Source organism: Vidua macroura, chromosome 39, assembly GCF_024509145.1.
Source record: "Vidua macroura isolate BioBank_ID:100142 chromosome 39, ASM2450914v1, whole genome shotgun sequence".
Taxonomy (NCBI): domain Eukaryota; kingdom Metazoa; phylum Chordata; class Aves; order Passeriformes; family Viduidae; genus Vidua; species Vidua macroura.
The window spans coordinates 94,517-115,387 of record NC_071609.1 but is presented as its reverse complement, the minus strand read 5'-3'; the positions used below and the strand labels follow the sequence as shown (position 1 = coordinate 115,387).

The 20,871-nt window shown below is 65.5% G+C and overlaps 2 protein-coding genes across 2 annotated transcripts; one reads left to right on the top strand and one right to left on the bottom strand.

Moving 5' to 3' along the window:
- The first annotated feature begins 4,440 nt into the window (after window positions 1-4,440).
- Window positions 4,441-12,037, top strand: GIPC1 (GIPC PDZ domain containing family member 1). The gene is made up of 6 exons (XM_054002341.1): window positions 4,441-4,788; window positions 6,011-6,196; window positions 7,237-7,417; window positions 9,136-9,251; window positions 9,960-10,041; window positions 11,360-12,037. Exons 1-6 carry the CDS (start codon window positions 4,519-4,521, stop codon window positions 11,509-11,511), a joined length of 987 nt encoding a protein of 328 aa, XP_053858316.1. The 5' UTR covers window positions 4,441-4,518; the 3' UTR covers window positions 11,512-12,037.
- A 2,634-nt stretch (window positions 12,038-14,671) lies between these two features.
- On the bottom strand, window positions 14,672-19,583 carry DNAJB1 (DnaJ heat shock protein family (Hsp40) member B1). The gene is made up of 3 exons (XM_054002339.1): window positions 19,293-19,583; window positions 17,789-18,348; window positions 14,672-16,110 (listed from the first exon to the last, which is right to left on the bottom strand). Exons 1-3 carry the CDS (start codon window positions 19,501-19,503, stop codon window positions 15,880-15,882), a joined length of 1,002 nt encoding a protein of 333 aa, XP_053858314.1. The 5' UTR covers window positions 19,504-19,583; the 3' UTR covers window positions 14,672-15,879.
- Between the last annotated feature and the right edge of the window lie 1,288 nt (window positions 19,584-20,871).

Below are 20,871 nucleotides of genomic sequence, written 5' to 3'. Positions count from 1 at the left end.
GACAGAGACACACCAGGGACAGAGACACACCTGGGACAGGGATGGGGGCAGGGACACACCTGGGACAGGGACAGGGATGGGGACACACCTGGGACAGGGATACACCAGGGACAGAGACACACCTGGGACAGGGATGGGGACAGGGACACACCTGGGACAGGGACAGGGACAGGGATGGGGACACACCTGGGACAGAGACACACCTGGGACAGGGACAGGGACAGGGATGGGGACACACCTGGGACAGAGACACACCTGGGACAGGGACACACTGGGGACCATGATGGGGACACACCTGGGACAGGGAGAGGGATGGGGACAATCCTGAGGCACCCCTGGACCTCTGGACACGTCCAGAGCCCAGGACAGGGACGGGGACAGGGACAGTCCTGGGGCAGGGACACTGCCAGGACAGGGGGGACAGATCCCAGAGCAGGGACAGGGACAGCGCTGGACACTGGACACGGCCGGAGCCCAGGACAGGGACAGTCCTGGGATGGCACTGGACACTGGACACTGGACACGGCCGGAGCCCAGGACAGGGACGGGGACAGGGACAGTCCTGGGATGGCACTGGACACTGGACACTGGACACGGCCGGAGCCCAGGACAGGGACGGGGACAGGGACAGTCCTGGGATGGCACTGGACACTGGACACTGGACACGGCCGGAGCCCAGGACAGGGACAGGGACAGTCCTGGGATGGCACTGGACACTGGACACGGCCGGAACCCAGGACAGGGACAGGGACAGTCCTGGGATGGCACTGGACACTGGACACTGGACACGGCCGGAGCCCAGGACAGGGACGGGGACAGGGACAGTCCTGGGATGGCACTGGACACTGGACACTGGACACGGCCGGAACCCAGGACAGGGACAGGGACAGTCCTGGGATGGCACTGGACACTGGACACTGGACACAGCCGGAGCCCAGGACATGGCCGGACACTGGGATGGGGACAGGGACAGGGACAGTGCTGGGACACGGCCGGACACAGGAACAGGGACAGATGCCAGGACAGGGACGGGGACAGTCCTGGGATGGCACTGGACACTGGACACTGGACACGGCCGTGTCCCCCCAGGACATGGCTGGACACTGGGATGGGGACAGGGACAGGGACATGGCCGGGGACAGGGACAGGGAAAGCGATGTGCTGGGACACGGCCGGACACAGGGACAGGGACAGATGCCAGGACATGGCCAGATCCCGGCTGTGGATCCCAGGCCCGGGCACCCCTGGGTGGATCCCGGAGCCCCCAAATGGATCCGGAACCCCCAAATGGATCCTGGACTCTTCAAATGGATTCTGCCCCCCCGCCGGACTCCCTGGATGGGTCCCAGATCCCTCTGGACCCCCCCCCAAATGGATCCCAGACTCTGAACCCCTCCTGGATGGATCCTGGATCCCCCAATGGATCCCGGACCCCTCTGGACTCCCTGGATGGATCCTCCAAATGGATCCTGGGCCTCTCTGGACTCCCTGGATGGATCCTGGACCCCCCAAATGGATCCTGGGCCTCTCTGGATCTGCCGGATGGATCCCAGACACTGAACCCCTCTGGACGGATCTCAGATCCCCCCGGACCCCTTGGTTGATCCCAGATCCCAAAATGGATCCAGGATCCCCATGGACCCCCAAAATGGATCTCGGGCCCCTCTGGATCTTCTGGATGGATCCCGGTTCCCCCAAATGGATCCCGGATCCCTCTGGACCCCTCGGATTGATCGTGGAGTCCCTGAATGGATCCTGAACCCCTCTGGACCCCCGGATGGATCCCGGATCCCGAATGGATCCCCAGGACAGATCCCGAATGGATCCCCTGGACAGATCCCGGGTGGATCCCCTGGACAGATCCCAAAGGGATCCCCTGGACAGATCCCGGGCTGGGACAATTGTGGGGACCCCCCCTCCACCCCTCCCCCGCTGTACAGAAATACAGGATCCCAAAAAGCCTCGAATGGACCCCAGAATTCCTTGGAGTGACCCCAAAAATCCCGGCCGGGACCCCCAGATCCCCCCGAGCGATCCCAAAATCCCTGGAGTTCACCCCAAAAATCCCTGGAATTCACCCCAAAATCCCTGGAGTTCACCCCAAAGGTGTGTCACAGGTGCGGAAGGTGTGTACGGGTGTGACAGGTGTGTACAGGTGTGTAAGGGCTGTGTGACAGGTGTGTACAGGTGTCACAGGTCTGTCACAGGTGTGACAGGTGTGCAAGGGCTCTATAACAGCTCTGGGCAGGTGTGCACAGCTGTATCCAGGAGTGTCACAGCTGTGTGTAATGGCTGTGTCACAGGTGTGCCCAGGTGTGTAAGAGCTGTATAACAGCTGTGCCCAGGTTTGTGACAGGTGTGCCCAGGTGTGACACAGGTGTGTCCCAGGTGTGACACAGGTGTGTACAGGTGTCACAGCTGTGCCCAGGTGTGTCCCAGCTGTCCCCAGGTGTTTCCAGCTGTGCCCAGGTGTGTCACAGGTGTGTCACAGCTGTCCCCAGGTGTTTCCAGCTGTCCCCAGGTGTGTCACAGGTGTGCCCAGGTGTTTCCAGCTGTCCCCAGGTGTGTCACAGCTGTCCCCAGGTGTTTCCAGGTGTACCCAGGTGTGTCACAGGTGTGCCCAGGTGTTTCCAGCTGTGCCCAGGTGTGTCACAGGTGTGTCCCAGCTGTCCCCAGATGTTTCCAGCTGTGCCCAGGTGTGTCACAGATGTGTCACAGGTGTGTCACAGGTGTGTCCCAGCTGTCCCCAGATGTTTCCAGCTGTGCCCAGGTGTGTGACAGGTGTGTGACAGGTGTGTCACAGGTGTGTCACAGGTGTGTCCCAGCTGTGCCCAGCTGTGTGACCCCGCCCCCAATCCCCCCCCCGCTCCGTCCCTGCCCCTCCCCCCTTGGAGCCTCTGCCCCGCCCCCTTGTGCTCCGGCCCCGCCCCCACACGCGCCGTCCTGGCTCCTGATTGGCTGCGCCGCGCGCGAGCCCGGGCGCGCCCATTGCCCGCGGCGAGCGGGGGGGGAGGGGCAGCGGCCACGCCCTTTCCTGCCTCCCCCGCCTCCCATTGGTCCGGGCGGGGCGGGGCGGCGGCGCTGATTGGTGCGGGCGGGGTCTGGCCACGCCCTCCCGGAAGTGCCGCTCCGGCAGCAGCGCCCGGCCGGTGAGGAGGGACCGGGACCGGGACCGGGACCGGAACGGGAAACGGAACCGGGACCGGGGCCGAGCTCGGGGGGGCCGGGACCGCGTGGGCACCGGGGAGGGCTCGGGGTGGCCGGGGGTCGCTGGGAACCGGGCCGGGGGTCCCGCGGGGGAACCGGGCCCGGGCTGCGCGGGGGTCCCGGGGGGTCCCGGGGGTGCTCTGGGGTTCTCCGGGACTCGGGACCCCCCCCCCGCGTGCCTCAGTTTCGCCTCTCGCCTTTCAGCCCCCAGCGGAGCAGAGCGGGACCCCCCCCGAAAGTCGGGGTGGGGGCAGCGAGACCCCCCCGGGACCCCCCCGGGCACAGCGGGACCCCCCCGGGACCCCCCCAGAAACACCGGGACCCCCCCCGGGACCCCCCCGGGCACAGCGGGACCCCCCCGGGACCCCCCCAGAAACACCGGGACCCCCCCCCGGGACCCCCCCGGGCACAGCGGGACCCCCCCGGAACATCCCCGGGACCCCCCCGGAACCACCCCCAGAAACACCGAGACCCCCCCGGAACAGCCCCGGATACACCGGGACCCCCCCAGACCCCCCCGGGACCAACTTAACCCCCCCAGAAAGCCCCCGACACCCCCCAAAACCCCTCCTAGAGCCCCGCAATCCCGCCCAGACCCCCCAAACTCCCTCCTAGACCCTCCTAAAATCCCCCCAACCCCCAAAACCCCTCCCAGAGCCCCCAGACCCCCCAAAACCCCCTTCTAGAACCACAAGACCCCTTCTAGAGCCCCCCAAAATCCCTCCTAGACCCCCCAAAGCCCCCCCAAGCCCCCCAAAACGCCTCCAAGACCCCCCAAACCCCTCCAGCCCCCCCTAAAACCATCTTCTCGACCCCCCAGACCCCCCGAACTCCCCCCTAGACCCTCCTAAAAGCCCCCCAGCTCCCCCAAACCCCTCCTAGACCCCCCCAAAACCCCTTCTAGAGCCTCCAAACTCTCTTCTAGACCCCCCAAAGCCCCTCCTAGACCCCCCAGACCCCCCAAAACCCCTCCTAGACCCCCCAGAACCTCTCCTAGACCCCCCCAGATCCCCCAAAACTCCTCCCAGACCCCCCCAAGCCCCCCAGAACCCCTCCCAGACCCCCCAAAACTCCTCCCAGACCCCCCCAAGCCCCCCAAAACCCCTCCCAGACCTCCCAAAACCCCTCCTAGACTTCCCCAGACCCCCCAGAACCCCTCCCAGGCCCCCCAGAACCCCTCCTAGACCCCCCAAGCCCCCCAAAACCCCTCCCAGGCCCCCCAAACTCCCCCCAGCCCCCCAGAACCCCTCCTAGACCCCCCCAGGCCCCCCAGAACCCCTCCCAGGCCCCCCAGACTCCCCCCAGCCCCCCATGCCGCTGGGCCTGGGCCGCCGCAAGAAGCCGCCGCCGCTGGTGGAGAACGAGGAGGGGGCCGGGGGGCGCGGGGGGAGCCCGGGGGAGCCCGGGGGGGCCCCGGGGGGGGGCCCGGGGGGGGCGGCCCCTCCCCCCGCGCTGCGGCCCCGCCTGGTGTTCCACACGCAGCTGGCCCACGGCAGCGCCACCGGCCGCGTCGAGGGCTTCGGCAACGTGCGCGAGCTGTACGGCAAAATCGGCGAGGCCTTCGGCATCCCCCCCAGCGAGGTGGGACTGGGAGGGACTGGGAGGGACTGGGTATGGACTGGGATGGACTGGGATAGACTGGGATGGGCTTCGGCAACATGCACGAGCTGTACGGCAAAATCGGCGAGGCCTTCGGCATCCCCCCCAGCGAGGTGGGGCTGGGGCACTGGGAGGGACTGGGAGGGACTGGGAATGGACTGGGTATGGACTGGGATGGACTGGGATGGACTGGGATAGACTGGGATGGGCTTCGGCAACGTGCGCGAGCTGTACGGCAAAATCGGCGAGGCCTTCGGCATCCCCCCCAGCGAGGTGGGACTGGGAGGGACTGGGAATGGATTGGGAGGGACTGGGAATGGATTGGGAGGGACTGGGATAGACTGGGATGGACTGGGATAGACTGGGATAGACTGGGATGTGCTTCGGCAACGTGCGCGAGCTGTACGGCAAAATCGGCAACACCTGCGGCATCGCCCCCAGCGAGGTGGGGCTGGGGCACTGGGAGGGACTGGGATGGACTGGGAATGGACTGGGATAGACTGGGATGGACTGGGAATGGACTGGGAGGGACTGGGAATGGACTGGGATAGACTGGGATGGACTGGGAATGGACTGGGAGGGACTGGGATGGCATGCTGAACACCCCAGTGTCCCTCTGTCCCCAGCTGTCCCCAGGTGATGTCCCAGTGTCCCCTGCTGTCCCCAGGTGCTGTTCTGCACGCTGAACACGCCAGTGTCCCCAATGTCCCAGTGTCCCAGTGTCCCCAATGTCCCCAATGTCCCAGTGTCCCAAATGTCCCCAATGTCCCAGTGTCCCAGTGTCCCCAATGTCCCCAATGTCCCAATGTCCCCAATGTCCCAGTGTCCCAGTGTCCCCAGTGTCCCCAATGTCCCAATGTCCCCAATGTCCCAGTGTCCCAGTGTCCCCAGTGTCCCCAATGTCCCCAGTGTCCCCAATGTCCCCAGTGTCCCAGTGTCCCCAGTGTCCCCAATGTCCCCAATGTCCCAGTGTCCCCAATGTCCCCAGTGTCCCCAATGTCCCCAATGTCCCAGTGTCCCCAATGTCCCCAATGTCCCCAATGTCCCAGTGTCCCCAGTGTCCCCAATGTCCCCAATGTCCCAGTGTCCCCAGGTGATGTCCCAGGTGCTGTCCCTGCCCCAGGTGATGTCCCTGGTGCTGTCCCTGTCCCCAGGTGCTGTCCCTGTCCCCAGGTGATGTCCCCGGTGCTGTCCCTGTCCCCAGGTGCTGTTCTGCACGCTGAACACGCCGCAGGTGGACATGGAGAAGCTGCTGGGGGGGCAGATCGGCCTCGAGGATTTCATCTTCGCGCACACGCGCGGCCGCCAGAAGGACGTGCAGGTGCTGAAATCCGAGGAGGCGCTGGGGCTCACCATCACCGACAACGGCGCCGGCTACGCCTTCATCAAGGTGAGACACACCTGGCACAGCTGAGACACACCTGGGGTCACACCTGGGCACACCTGGGCACACCTGGGGACACATGGGGACACACGGGGACAGAGCTGGGGCTCACCATCACCGACAACGGCGCTGGCTACGCCTTCATCAAGGTGAGACACACCTGTCACAGGTGAGACACACCTGGGGTCACACCTGGGACAGGTGGGACACACCTGGGGACACACAGGGACAGAGCTGGGGCTCACCATCACCAACAACGGCGCTGGCTACGCCTTCATCAAGGTGAGACACACCTGGCACAGGTGAGACACACCTGGGGACACACCTGGGCACACACCTGGGACAGGTGGGACACACCTAGGCACACACAGGGACAGAGCTGGGGCTCACCATCACCGACAACGGCGCCGGCTACACCTTCATCAAGGTGAGACACACCTGGCACAGGTGAGACACACCTGGGGACAGGTGAGACACACCTTGCCACAAACCTGGTCACACACCTGTCACAGGTGAGACACACCTAGGGACATACCTGGGCACACACCTGGGGACACCTGGGGACAGCAGGGTGGGGGCAGTGGGACAGCGCTGGGTTTCACCATCACCAACAACAGGTTACCTACTGCAGGTGACCCCAGGTGTGCCCTAGGTGCCCCCAGGTGTCCCAGGTGTCCCAGGTGTGTCCCAGGTGTCACTCAGGTGTGTCCCAGGTGTCACTCAGGTGTGTCCCAGGTGTGACCCAGGTGTGTCCCAGGTGTCATTCAGGTGTGTCCCAGGTGTCACTCAGGTGTGTCCCAGGTGTGTCCCAGGTGTCATTCAGGTGTGCCCCAGGTGTCCCAGCTGTTTCCCAGGTGTGTCCCAGGTGCCCCCAGGTGTCCCAGGTGTGTCCCAGGTGTCACTCAGGTGTGTCCCAGGTGTCACTCAGGTGTGACCCAGGTGTGTCCCAGGTGTCACTCAGGTGTGTCCCAGGTGCCCCCAGGTGTGTCCCAGGTGCCCCCAGGTGTGTCCCAGGTGTGAGCCGGGCGTGTCTCACCTGTCCGCAGCGGATCCGCGAGGGCTCGGTGATGGCGCGCACGCCCCAGGTGGGCGTCGGGGACGTGCTGGAGGCGCTGGACGGGCGCAGCCTGGTGGGCACGCGGCACTTCGAGGTGGCGCGGCTGCTGCAGGAGCTGCCCCGCGGGCACCGCTTCCAGCTGAGGCTGACCGAGCCCCGGCGGGCCTGGGGTGAGACTGGGATGGACTGGGAGGGACTGGGATGGACTGGGATGGACTGGGATGGACTGGGATTGAACTGGGATGGACTGGGATTGAACTGGGATGGACTGGGAGGGACTGGGATTGAACTGGGATGGACTGGGATTGAACTGGGATTGAACTGGGATGGAGCTGCCCCGCGGGCACCGCTTCCAGCTGAGGCTGACCGAGCCCCGGCGGGCCTGGGGTGAGACTGGGATGGACTGGGAGGGACTGGGATGGACTGGGATGGACTGGGATGGACTGGGATTGAACTGGGATGGACTGGGAGGGACTGGGATTGAACTGGGATGGACTGGGATTGAACTGGGATTGAACTGGGCTGGAGCTGCCCCGCGGGCACCGCTTCCAGCTGAGGCTGACCGAGCCCCGGCGGGCCTGGGGTGAGACTGGGAGGGACTGGGATGGACTGGGATGGACTGGGATTGAACTGGGATTGAACTGGGATGGAGCTGCCCCGCGGGCACCGCTTCCAGCTGAGGCTGACCGAGCCCCGGCGGGCCTGGGGTGAGACTGGGAACACTGGGATTGAACTGGGATTGAACTGGGTTGAACTGGGAGCACTGGGGTTGAACTGGGGTTGAACTGGGAGCACTGGGATTGAACTGGGATGGACTGGGAGCACTGGGGTTGAACTGGGATGGACTGGGAGCCCTGGGGTTGCACTGGGCTGTAGTGGCTGTACTGGGAGCACTGGGCTGTACTGGGTTGTACTGGGGGGGTCCGAAGGTGCCCCCCCCCACAATGGGGACCCCCTGTGTCCCCCCTGTGACCCCCCCGTCCCCTGTGTGTCCCCTGTGTGACCCCAGTGTCCCCTCTGTCCCCTGTGTGACCCCTCTGTCCCCAGTGTGTCCCCAGTGTGTCCCCTGTGTTTCCTGTGTGTCCCCCGTGTGACCCCAGTGTCCTCAGTGTCCCCTCTGTCCCCCGTGTGACCCCGGTGTCCCCCGTGTGTCCCCTCTGTCCCCCGTGTGTCCCCTGTGTGACCCCTGTGTCCCCCGTGTGTCCCCTCTGTCCCCTGTGTCCCCTCTGTGACCCCGGTGTCCCCTGTGTTTCCTGTGTGTCCCCTGTGTGACCCCAGTGTCCTCAGTGTCCCCTGTGTCCCCTGTGTGTCCCCTGTGTCCCCTGTGTGTCCCCCGTGTGTCCCCTGTGTCCCCTCTGTCCCCTGTGTGACCCCTTTGTCCCCTCTGTGACCCCGGTGTCCCCTGTGTTTCCTGTGTGTCCCCTGTGTGACCCCAGTGTCCCCTGTGTCCCCTGTGTCCCCGTGTGACCCCGGTGTCCCCCCTCTGTCCCCTGTGTGTCCCCTGTGTCCCCTGTGTGTCCCCTGTGTGTCCCCTGTGTCCCCTGTGTCCCCTCTGTGACCCCGGTGTCCCCTGTGTTTCCTGTGTGTCCCCTGTGTGACCCCAGTGTCCTCAGTGTCCCCTGTGTCCCCTGTGTGTCCCCTGTGTCCCCTGTGTCCCCTGTGTGTCCCCTGTGTCCCCTGTGTGTCCCCTGTGTCCCCTCTGTGACCCCGGTGTCCCCTGTGTTTCCTGTGTCTCCCCTGTGTGACCCCAGTGTCCCCTGTGTCCCCATGTGACCCCGGTGTCCCCCCTCTGTCCCCTGTGTGTCCCCTGTGTCCCCTGTGTGTCCCCCGTGTGTCCCCTCTGTCCCCTGTGTCCCCGTGTGACCCCGGTGTCCCCGTGTGTCCCCAGACGGGGTCGGGCCCCGCTCCGGGGGGGTCTCGGCCCGGGGGGGGCTCCCCCAGGGGCTCTCGGGCCGGGGGACACTGAGGCTGCGCTCGAGGGGCCCGGCCACGCTGCAGGAGCAGGTACGGCCCCAAAAACACCCCAAAACACCCAAAAACAGCCCAAAACACCCCACAACACCCCAAAAACACCCCAAAACACCCCAAAACCACCCCACAACACCCCAAAACACCCCAAAAACATGACAAACCCACCCCAAAAACACCCCAAAACACCCGAAACACCCCAAAACACCCAAAACACCCCAAAACAGCCCAAAGCACCCCAAAACTCCCCAAAAACACCCCAAAACACCCAAAACCACCCCAAAATACCCAAAACCACCCTGAAAGCACCCCAAAACACCCCAAAAACATGACAAACCCACCCCAAAACCACCCAAAAGCACCCTAAAAACACAAACCACCCCAAAACACCCCAAAAGCACCCCAAAAACATCCAAAACTACCCAAAAACACCCCAAAATATCCCCTAGAGACCCCAAAACATCCATGGGAACCAAAAATATCCCCCCTAGAGACCCCAAAAGAGGCCACACTGCAGGAGCAGCCCCAAAATCCCCCCTGGAGACCCCAAAAACACCCCAAAATATCCACTGGGGATCCTAGAATATCCCCTGTGACCCCAAAATGTCTTGGGGACTCCAAAATATCCCCTGGGAACCCCAAAATCTCCCCAGGGACCCCCAAAATATCCCTTGGGGGCCCCAAAATCCCCCTGGGACCCTCAGGGACCTCCCAAAATCCCCCCAAAATCCCAACCCCCCGCAGCCGTCGGCGTTCGAGGAGCGCGCGGTGGCCAAGGTGGACGATCTGCTGGAGAGCTACATGGGCATCCGGGACAGCGAGCTGGGTGAGCCCCCCAAAATCCGGGACCCCAAAATCCTGGGGGAACCCCAAAATCATGGGAACCCCAAAAATCCCAAAGGAACCCCCAAACCCCCCCCCGGGATCACCCCAAACTGCCCTGATCACCCCAAACCCCCCGGGCTCTGCTGGAGAGCTACCTGGGCATCCGGGACAGCGAGCGGGGTGAGCCCCCCAAAATCTGGGACCCCAAAATCCTGGGGAGACCCTAAAATCCTGGGAACCCCCAAAATCCCAAAGGAACCCCCAAAACCCCCCCCCGGGATCACCCCAAAAAAAACCCCGGGCTCTGCTGGAGGGATATATGTGCATCCAGGACAGCGAGTGGGGTGAGCCCCCCAAAATCCAGGACCCCCAAAATCCTGGGGAGACCCTAAAATCCCAGGAGAACCTCAAAAAAAAATCCTGGGATCACCCCAAAAATAAACCCCGGGCTCTGTTGGAGGGCTATATGGGCATCTGGGACAGTGAGCGGGGTGAGCCCCCCAAAATCCAGGACCCCCAAAAACCGGGACCCCAAAATCCAGGACCCCAAAATCCTGGGGAGACCCTAAAATCCTGGGAACCCCAAAAAAAACCCCAGGATCACCCCAAACTGCCCCAATTTCCCCAGACCTCGTTACAGCCAGGACAATGAGCTGGGGAGCCCCAAAATCCCGGGGTTCACCCCAAAATCCTGGGGAGACCCCAAAAATATGGGACCTCATATTCCTGGGGATCCCTCAAACCCGGGACCCCCGGGACCCCTGGACTGTCCCCTGATGTCCCCAATGTCCCCTGTCCCCGATATCCCCATCTGTGACCCCTGTCCCTGTGCCCGTGTCCCCAATGTCCCCTGTCCCCCATGTCCCTGATCTCCCCAGTGACCCTGTCCCCAGTGTCCCCAATGTCCCTCACCCCTGTCCCTGTCCGTGTCCCCGGTGTCCCTGACGTGTCCCAAATGTCCCCGGTGTCCCTGACATGTCCCCGTGTCCCCGCAGCCACCACCATGGTGGAGCTGGGCCGGGATGCGTGGGACCTGTCCCTGTCCCCAGTGTCCCCAATGTCCCTGACTCTGTCTCCCATGTCCCCAATGTCCCCAGTGTCCCTGATGTCCGTGACCCTGTCCATGTCCCCAGTGTCCTTGACATGTCCCCATGTCCCCGGTGTCCCTGACGTGTCCCCATGTCCCCATGTCCCCGGTGTCCCTGACGTGTCCCCATGTCCCCGGTGTCCCCGATGTCCCCGGTGTCCCTGACGTGTCCCCGTGTCCCCGGTGTCCCCGATGTCCCCGGTGTCCCTGACGTGTCCCCGTGTCCCCGCAGCCGCCACCATGGTGGAGCTGGGCCGGGACGCGCGGGACCCGGACGCGCTGGCCGAGGCTCTGGACGCGCAGCTCGGCGACTTCGCCTTCCCCGACGAGTTCGTCTTCGACGTCTGGGGCGCCATCGGCGACGCCAAGGCGGGGCGCTGCTGAGCCCCCCCAAAACCCCCGGGACCCCAAAACCCCGGGACCCCAAACCTGGGGCCCTGAAATCTGGGACCCCCCAAAACCATGGGACCCCAAAATCCCCCAGGACCCCAAACCTGGGGCCCTGAAATCTGGGACCCCCAAAACCCCGGGACCCCCAAAACCATGGGAACCCCCAAAGCCCCAGGACCTCAAAACCCTGGGACCCCAAAAACCAGGGACCGCAAAAACCTGGGACCCCAGAACCCTGGGACCCCACAAAACCCTGGGACCCCAAAACCCCCGGGACAGCACAAAAACCCCAAGAACCCCAAATGGGGACCCCAAAACCCCAGGACATCCCCGATGGATACCCCAAAACACAGGAACAGACACCCCAAAAATCCCCAGGACCCCAAAATCCTGAGACCCCTCAGAATGGGGACCCCAAAACCCCCCGGGATTGGGGATCCCCCCCAGGATAGGAGACCCCGTGGTCCTGGCGGACCCCCATAATTGGGGGGAACCCCCCCAAAAGCTGGAACTCCCCCCCCCCCCAAAATATCTGCTGGACCCCCAAAGTGCCCTGAGCCCCCCCTGGGGAGCCCCCCAAAACTCCCTGTTCCCCCCCCCCCGGACCTGGGTACCCCCAAATTCCCTCTGCCCCCCCCGGACCTGGGACCCCCAAACTCTGGACCCCCCCCCCCCCACCGTGGGACCCCCCCCCCCCATCTTGGGACCCCCCCAAATCTTTGAGGGACCCCCCCATTTTCGGGACCCCCCCCCAAAAGGGGCCCCCCAGACACTCCCGGGCCCCCCCCAGGGACAGGGACCAGGTGTCCCCTCCCCCCCTCCAAAGGGGCTTTTTTGGGGCCCCCCAAAATCGGGCACGGACCCCCCCTGGTGCCACCTGAGCCTGTCACACACTGTCAGTCACACACTGTCACCCGCTGCCACCCCCGGTGGCACCTGGCACCCCCCGGTGTCACCTGTCCCCCCCCCCCCGGTGTCACCTGTCCCCCCCCCCGGGATATTTTTGTATTTTCGTGGGAAAGATTTGGAAATAAAACGGAGAAATGGGAGCGGCTGTGGGGAGGTGACACAGCTGGGCATAGCTGTGACACACCTGAGCACACCTGGGCACAGCTGTTATACAGCTCTGGCACACCTGGGCACAGCTGGGCACACCTGGACACACCTGGGCACAGCTGTTATACAGCTCTGGCACACCTGGGCACAGCTGTTACACGTTACACACCTGTACACACCTGTACATGCCTGTACCTCTTACACATTCCTTACACACCTGTGCACACCTGTACCTGTTACACACCCCTTACACACCTGTACACACCTGTGCCTGTTACACACCTGTACACACCTGTACCTGTTACACATTCCTTACACACCTGTACACACCTGTTACACACCTGTACCTGTTACACACCTGTGCCTGTTACACACCTGTACACACCTGTACCTGTTACACACCTGTGCACACCTGTATCTGTTACACACCTGTGCACCCCTGTGCACACCTGTACCTGTGCACACCTGTTACACACCTGTGCACACCTGTGCACACCTGTACCTGTGCACACCTGTACCTGTTACACACCTGTATCTGTTACACACCTGTGCACACCTGTACCTGTTACACACCTGTGCACACCTGTACCTGTTACACACCTGTACACACCTGTTACACACCTGTACACACCTGTTACACACCTGTATCTGTTACACACCTGTGCACACCTGTACCTGTTACACACCTGTACCTGTTACACACCTGTGCACACCTGCTTGGGGAGGGAGCAGGATGAAACCCCAAAAGGGGGGTTCGGACCCCAATGGGGGGCACAAGCCCGATTGGGGGAGGGGTCCCAAACCCCATTTGAGGTCACAGATCCCATTGGGGGTCCCAAACCCGATTTGGGGAGGGGGCGCCAATGGGGATGGGGGGGCACTGGAGAGGGCTCCCAAACTCGATTTAGGGTCCCAGACCCCATTTGGGGAGGGGTCCCAAACCCGATTTAGGATCAGAAATCTCATTTGGGGAGGGGTCCCAAACTCGATCTGGGGTCACAGATCCCATTTGGGGAGGGGTCTGCAGCCCCATGTTGGAGTGCGGGAGCAGCCCCCATTTGGGGAGGGGGTCCAACACCGATTTGGGGTCACAGATCCCATTTGGGGAGGGGTCTGCAGCCCCATTTTGGGGTGGGGGAGCAGCCCCCATTTGGGGGTCCACACTCCGTGTGGGGTGGGGGTTCCCTGTGTGATTTGGGGGGGTCCGCACCCCTTTCTCCCCCTCCCCCACCCCCAATCCCCCCAACGCCCCCTCCCCAAAAGACGCAGCCCCGCTCGGGTTTCAGGGTTTTTAATCTCGGACCCTTTTCCGGGCGGTTTCACCCCAAAAACCGCGAGGGCCCCGCCCCTCCCCCCCCACCCCGAGCCGCCCGCGGCCCCCCCACCCCCCCCCCGGGGGTCCCCCCCGGTCTGGGGGGGCTGGGAAGGGACCCCCCCCCCAAATATCGGACCCCAAAATGGGGGGGAGGGGACGTGGGGACCCCCCCAATACAGCCCCGGGGGGGAGGGGGCAAGGACAGGTGGGGACCCCCAAAATGGGGGGGCAGGGATACCCGGGGACCCCCAAAATTGGGGGGACAAGGACTCCTGGGGACCCCCAAAATGGGGAGGCAGGGACACCCAGAGATCCCCGAAATGGGGGGGGCAAGGATTCCTGGGGACCCCCGAAGTAGGGGGACAAGGACACCCAAAGACCCCCGAAATGGGGGGTCAAGGACAGCTGGGGACCCCCAAATCCTCACAAAGGCACCTGGGGACCCCCAAAGCACAGAAATGGGGTGACAGGGACACCCCGAGACCCCCCCAAAATCCCCCGGGGACCCCCAAATCCCCATAAAGGCACCTCGAGACCCCCCAAAAACTCCTCGAGACCGCCCCAAAAACCCCTCGAGACCCCCCAAAAAACATCCCGGGAACCCCCAAATCCTCACAAAGGCAGTTCGGGACCCCCAAAGCACAGAAATGGGGTGACAGCGACACCCCGAGAACCCCTAAAAACCCCCCGGGGACCCCCAAATCCCCATAAAGGCACCTCGAGACCCCCCAAAAACCCCTCGAGACCCCCCAAAACCCCCCCGGGGACCCCCAAATCCTCCAGGGGAGAGCACCCAAAGCACAGAAATGGGGTGACGAGGACAGACCCCCCCCAAAGACCCCGGGGACCCCCAAATTCCCACAAAGTCACCTCGGGACCCCCCAAACCACAGCACAAAGGTCACCCGGACCTCCACGCCGGGGGGGGACACCCCAATATCCCATGGGAGAGGGGGGTGACCCCAAAACCCTTCCGAGCTCCGAGATGGGGGACAAGGACACCCCAAAACCCCCCGAGACAGCGAGAACAACTTCTGCCCCCATCAGGTGACCCCAAAACCCCCGGAACAGGGGGGGACACTGGGGTGACCCCAAGACCCCTCCGAAACTGGGGACAGGGACACCCCAAAACCCCCCGGGACAGCGGGGTGACCCCAAAACCCCTCCGAGCTCCGAGACTGGGGACAGGGACACCCCAAAAAACCCCCGGGACAGCGGGGACAAGGTCAGCCCCCACCAGGTGACCCCAAACTCTGAGATGGGGGACAAGGACACCCCAAAAACCCCCTGAGACAGCGGGAACAACTTCTGCCCCATCAGGTGACCCCAAAACCCCTCCGAGCTCCGAGACTGGCACAGGGACACCCCAAAACCCCCCGGGACAGCGGGGTGACCCCAAAACCCCTCCGAGCTCCGAGACTGGCGACAGGGACACCCCAAAACCCCCCGGGACAGCGGGGACAAGGTCAGCCCCCACCAGGTGACCCCAAACTCTGAGATGGGGGACAAGGACACCCCAAAAACCCCCTGAGACAGCGGGAACAACTTCTGCCCCATCAGGTGACCCCAAAACCCCTCCGAGCTCCGAGACTGGCACAGGGACACCCCAAAACCCCCCGGGACAGCGGGGTGACCCCAAAACCCCTCCGAGCTCCGAGACTGGCGACAGGGACACCCCAAAACCCCCCGGGACAGCGGGGACAAGGTCAGCCCCCACCAGGTGACCCCAAACTCTGAGATGGGGGACAAGGACACCCCAAAAACCCCCTGAGACAGCGGGAACAACTTCTGTCCCATCAGGTTACCCCAAAACCCCCCGGGAGAGCGGGGTGACCCCAAAACCCCTCCGAGCTCCGAGATTGGGGACAGGGACACCCCAAAACCCCCCGAGGCGCAGGAGCACAGTGAGACCCCCCCAACGCCGGGGGTGTTCCTGGGGGTCTCCCCCCGAGTCCGCACCCCCGCAGGCCCCGGGCGGGGTTCTGGGGGGCACTAGAGGGGCAGGATCTGCTCCAGGAGGGTTTTGGAGGCCGGGGGGATCCTGTCGGGGAATTTGACCTCGAACTCGATGACGAGGTCGCCGCGCTGCTCGGGCGAGCGGGGGAAGGGCAGCCCCTCGCCCGGCACGCGGCGCTTGACGCCCGGCTTGAGCACGTCCTGGAACACCATGGGGATGGAGCGGCCGTCCAGCGTGGGGACCGTCACCGTGCAGCCACACAGAGCCTGGGGACACGGGGACACGTCAGGGACACGGGGACATGGGGACACATCAGTGACATGGGGACACAGGGGACACAGGGGACACGGGGGTGTTCTACGTCCTGGAACACCATGGGGATGGAGCGGCCGTCCAGCGTGGGGACCGTCACCGTGCAGCCACACAGAGCCTGGGGACACGGGGACACGTCAGGGACACGTCAGGGACACGTCAGGGACACGTCAGGGACACGTCAGGGACACGGGGACATGGGGACACATCAGTGACATGGGGACACAGGGGACACAGGGGACACAGGGGACACGGGGGTGTTCTACGTCCTGGAACACCATGGGGATGGAGCGGCCGTCCAGCGTGGGGACCGTCACCGTGCAGCCACACAGAGCCTGGGGACACGGGGACATCGGGACACGTCAGGGACATGGGGACACGGGGGACACAGGGGACACGGGGGACACAGGGGACACAGGGGACACAGGGGACACGGGGGTGTTCCACGTCCTGGAACACCATGGGGATGGAGCGGCCGTCCAGCGTGGGGACTGTCACCGTGCAGCCACACAGAGCCTGGGGACACGTCAGGGACATGTCAAGGACACGTCAGGGACACAGGGACAGGTCAGGAATATGGGGACAGGTCCATGACAGGGGGACACGGGGACAGGTCAGTGACACAGGGACAGGTCAGTGACGGGGGACACAGGGACAGGTCAGCGCTGGGCCAAGGGGCACTCCCAGCATGGCCCCACTGCCAAGAGTGACCCCAGAGTGACCCCCCCAGTGACCCCCAGAGTGACCCCAGAGTGATCCCAGAGTGACCCCAATGACCCCCCCCGGCCATCCATCATGTCCTGCCACCACCCAGAGTGACCTCAAAATGACCCCAGAGTGACCCCTTAGAGTGACCCCCCCCCCAGAGTGACCCTCAGAGTGACCCCCAGGGTGGCCCCCAGCCATCCATCATCTCCTGCCACCACCCAGAGTGACCCCACAGTGACCCCAGAGTGACCCCAGAGTGACCTGAGTGACCCCACAGTGACCCCCAAGTGACCCCCAGAGTGACCCCAACTGCCACCAGCCCAAGCCCGATGTCCCCCCTGAGACCACCCCAGCCCTGAGGTCTCCACCACCAAGACCACCCAAGTGACCACACGTGGCACTGCCACCCCCACCCCAGTGTCCCCACCTGACATCCCCACCACCAGCCAGCCCTGACGTCCCCACCAAGACCACCCCACTCCCAATGTCCCCACCTGATGTCCCCAACCCCTGACGTCCCCACCAAGACCACCCCACCCCCAATGTCCCCACCGAGACCACCCCACCCCCAATGTCCCCACTGCCACCCACTACCCTGATGTCCCCACTGAGACCAACCCAGCTCAATGTCCCCATCCGATGTCCCCCGGAGACCACCCCAGCCCCAATGTCCCCCCCAAGCCCACCCACTCCCTGATGTCCCCCCCAAGCCCCCCCATCCCTGATGTCCCCCCCAAGCCCCCCCATCCCTGATGTCCCCCTGAGCCTCCCCCAGCCCTGACATCCCCCCGAGGCCCCCCAGCCCACCCAGCCCTGACGTCCCCACTGAGCCCATCCCACCCCCAACATCCCCCCCAAGCCTCCCCAGCCCCAATGTCCCCCCCGAGCCCCCCCAGCCCACCCTGGCGGGCCGGCCCCGCTGACCTCACGCAGGCTGATCTTGGCCGGGTAGACGATGTCGGAGCCCTCGCGGCGGAACACGTCGTGCGGCTTGTCCTTGAGCACGAACACCACGTCGGCCGGGATGTTGTTGGGGGTCTGGTCGCCCTCCTTGGGGAAGGTGATCTTGGTGCCCTCCTTCCACCCTCGCTTCACCTCGATGGTCAAGATCTTGTCCTCGTTCCTCACCGTCTTCCCGTCGGGGCCGAGGCGCTTGTGGGAGATCTTCATCTTTTTGGTGCAGCCGCTGTAGATCTCCTCCAGCGACACGCGCAGGTCGTACAGCACGGGGGGGTCCTGCTTGCGGCCCTCGCCCCCCCGGCCCCGCGGGAAGCTGACGCTGCCGAAGCCCCCCACGTGGAAGGTGTTGAAGGCCTCGTCGCCGTCCTCATCGTCGCCGTTGCGCTGCACGAAGAAGGTGTCGAAGGGGTTGCGCCCGTCGAAGAACTCGGCGAACATGGCGTGCGGGTCGCCGCGGAACGTGTAGGTGAAGGTGGGGCCGTTGGAGCCCCCCGGCCCGGGGGCCGGGGCTCCCCCTTTCAGCCCTGGCAGTTGGGGGGAAGGCGCCCATCAGCCCCCCGGCCGCGCCGCCGGAGGGTGCGGGGTGAGCCGCGGGCAGGGCGTGGGGCGGCCGAGGGCGTGGGGAACCGGTTCTGCCCGTGGCGCCGACGCCGCTGACGGTCCCGGACGGGCCCCAACAGGCCCAGCCGGCTCCAGCGGCCCCCCCCCGGCACGCCCCGGCGCCCTCCCGGCCCCCCCCGGGCTGCTGGCCTGGCGCCGGCCACCGCCGGCCCTGCTGGCCACGCGGGCTACCAAGCACGGAGCCCCCCCCCCCCCCCCGCCCCGTGCCCCTCTCTGTGCCACACCTGCCTTTGCCCTGCCCCCACCCTCCTGCCCGCACCCCCCAAGCCCCGATCCTGTCCCTGTCACCTGTCCCCGTCACCTGTCCCTGTCACCTGTCCCCGTCACCTGTCCTCACCCCCTGCCCCCCTCACCTGTCCTCACCCCCTGCCCCCCTCACCTGTCCCTGTCACCTGTCCTCACCCCCTGCCCCCCTCACCTGTCCCTGTCACCTGCCCCCCTCACCTGTCCCCACCCCCTCACCTGCCTGCCTGTCACCCCCAAGACCCCCACCCCTCACTCTTCCCCCCAGTCTCCCCTCCAGCCCCGCACCCTCACCCCCCACCTGCGCCCCCACACCCCCTCCGACCCCCAGACCCCCTCCCCACCTGCCCCCGAGCCCCCTGCCATGCCCCCCAAATCCCCTCCCCACCTGCCCCCCGACCCCCAGACCCCCTCACTGCCCCTGCCGTGCCCCCCAAACCCCCTCCCCACCTGCCCCCCGACCCCCAGACCCCCTCACTGCCCCTGCCGTGCCCCCCAAACCCCCTCCCCACCTGCCCCACGACCCCCAGACCCCCTCACTGCCCCTGCCGTGCCCCCCAGCCCCCCGGCCCGGACCCCCCGGCCCCCCGGTGCCGCCGCTCACCCTCCTCCCCGTACTTGTCGAAGATCTCCCGTTTTTTGGGGTCGCTGAGCACGTCGTAGGCCTCGGCCACCTCCTTGAAGCGCTGCTCGGCGCCCGGGGAGCGGTCCTTGTCGGGGTGGCAGCGCAGCGCCTGCCGCCGGTACGCGCGGCGGATGTCGGCGGCGGAGGCCCCCCGGGACAGCCCCAGCGTGCGGTAATAATCCTTCCCCATGGCCGCCCCCGCTGCTCTGGCACCGGGCACGGCGAGGCTCCGCGGGACGGGCACGGGGAGGGAGCCCCGAGGGGCGGGGGGGACGGGGAGGGACCGGGGAGGGACGGGGAGGGACCGGGGAGGGACCGGGGATGGAGCGAGGGATGGGAACGGGGATGGATGGGGATAGACAGGGGAGGGACCGGGGAGGGACCGGGGAGGGACCGGGGATGGAGCGAGGGATGGGAACGGGGATGGACCGAGGGATGGGAACGGGGATGGACCGGGGATGGATGGGGATAGACAGGGGAGGGACCGGGGAGGGACCGGGGGGGGACCGAGGAGGGACGGGGGATGGAGCGAGGGATGGATGGGGATGGAGCGAGGGATGGATGGGGATGGAGCGAGGGATGGATGGGGATGGAGTGGGGAGGGACCGGGGATGGGAACGGGGAGGGACCGGGAGGAACCGAGGGATGGATGAGGATGGAGTGGGGATGGGAACGGGGAGGGATGGGGAGGCACCGGGGTGGGACCGGGGATGGATGGGGATGGAGCGAGGGATGGAGGGGGAGAAGGCTGGACCGAGGAGGGACCGGGGATGGAGCGGGGATAGAGCGGGGAGGGATAAGGATGGACTGGGGAGAGGGATGGACCGGGGAATGGATCCGGATGGAGCTGGGAAGGGACCGGGGAGGGACTGGGGAAAGACCGGGGATGGAGCGGGGATGGATGGGGATGGAGCGGGGAGAGGGACCGGAGAGAGACCGGGGGAGAGACCGGGAAAGGACGGAGGGATGGAGCGGGGAGAGGGCTGGATCGGGGAGGGACCGGGGATGGAGCGGGGATAGAACGGGGAGGGACCGGGGAGGGACCGGGGATGGAAATGGAGCGGAGGAGGGACCGGGGGATTAAGCGGGGATAGAGCGGGGATGGAGCGGGCAGGAACCGGGATGGGAACGGGGATGGACGGAGATGGACCGGGGATGGACCGAGGAGGAACCGAGAGATGGAGCGGGAGAGCGCTGGACCGGGGAGGGACCGGGGATGGACCGAGGAGGAACCGAGAGATGCAGCGGGAGAGCGCTGGACCGGGGAGGGAGCGGGGATGGAAGTGGAGCGGGGGAGGGAGCGGGGATGGACCGAGAAGGGGCTGGAGCGGAGCAGGGACCGGGGGAGGAGCGGGGGGACGAGGAGGGGTCGGGGACAGATCGGCGGAGGAACCGGGAGAGGGACCGGGGCGGGAGCCAGGGAGGGACCGGGGGAGGCACCGGGGGGGGAATTGGGAGGGAGGGAACGGAGAGGGAACGGGATGGGAACGGGATGGGAACGGGGATGGGAATGGGGATGGGAATGGGGAGGGAACGGGATGGGAACGGGATGGGAACG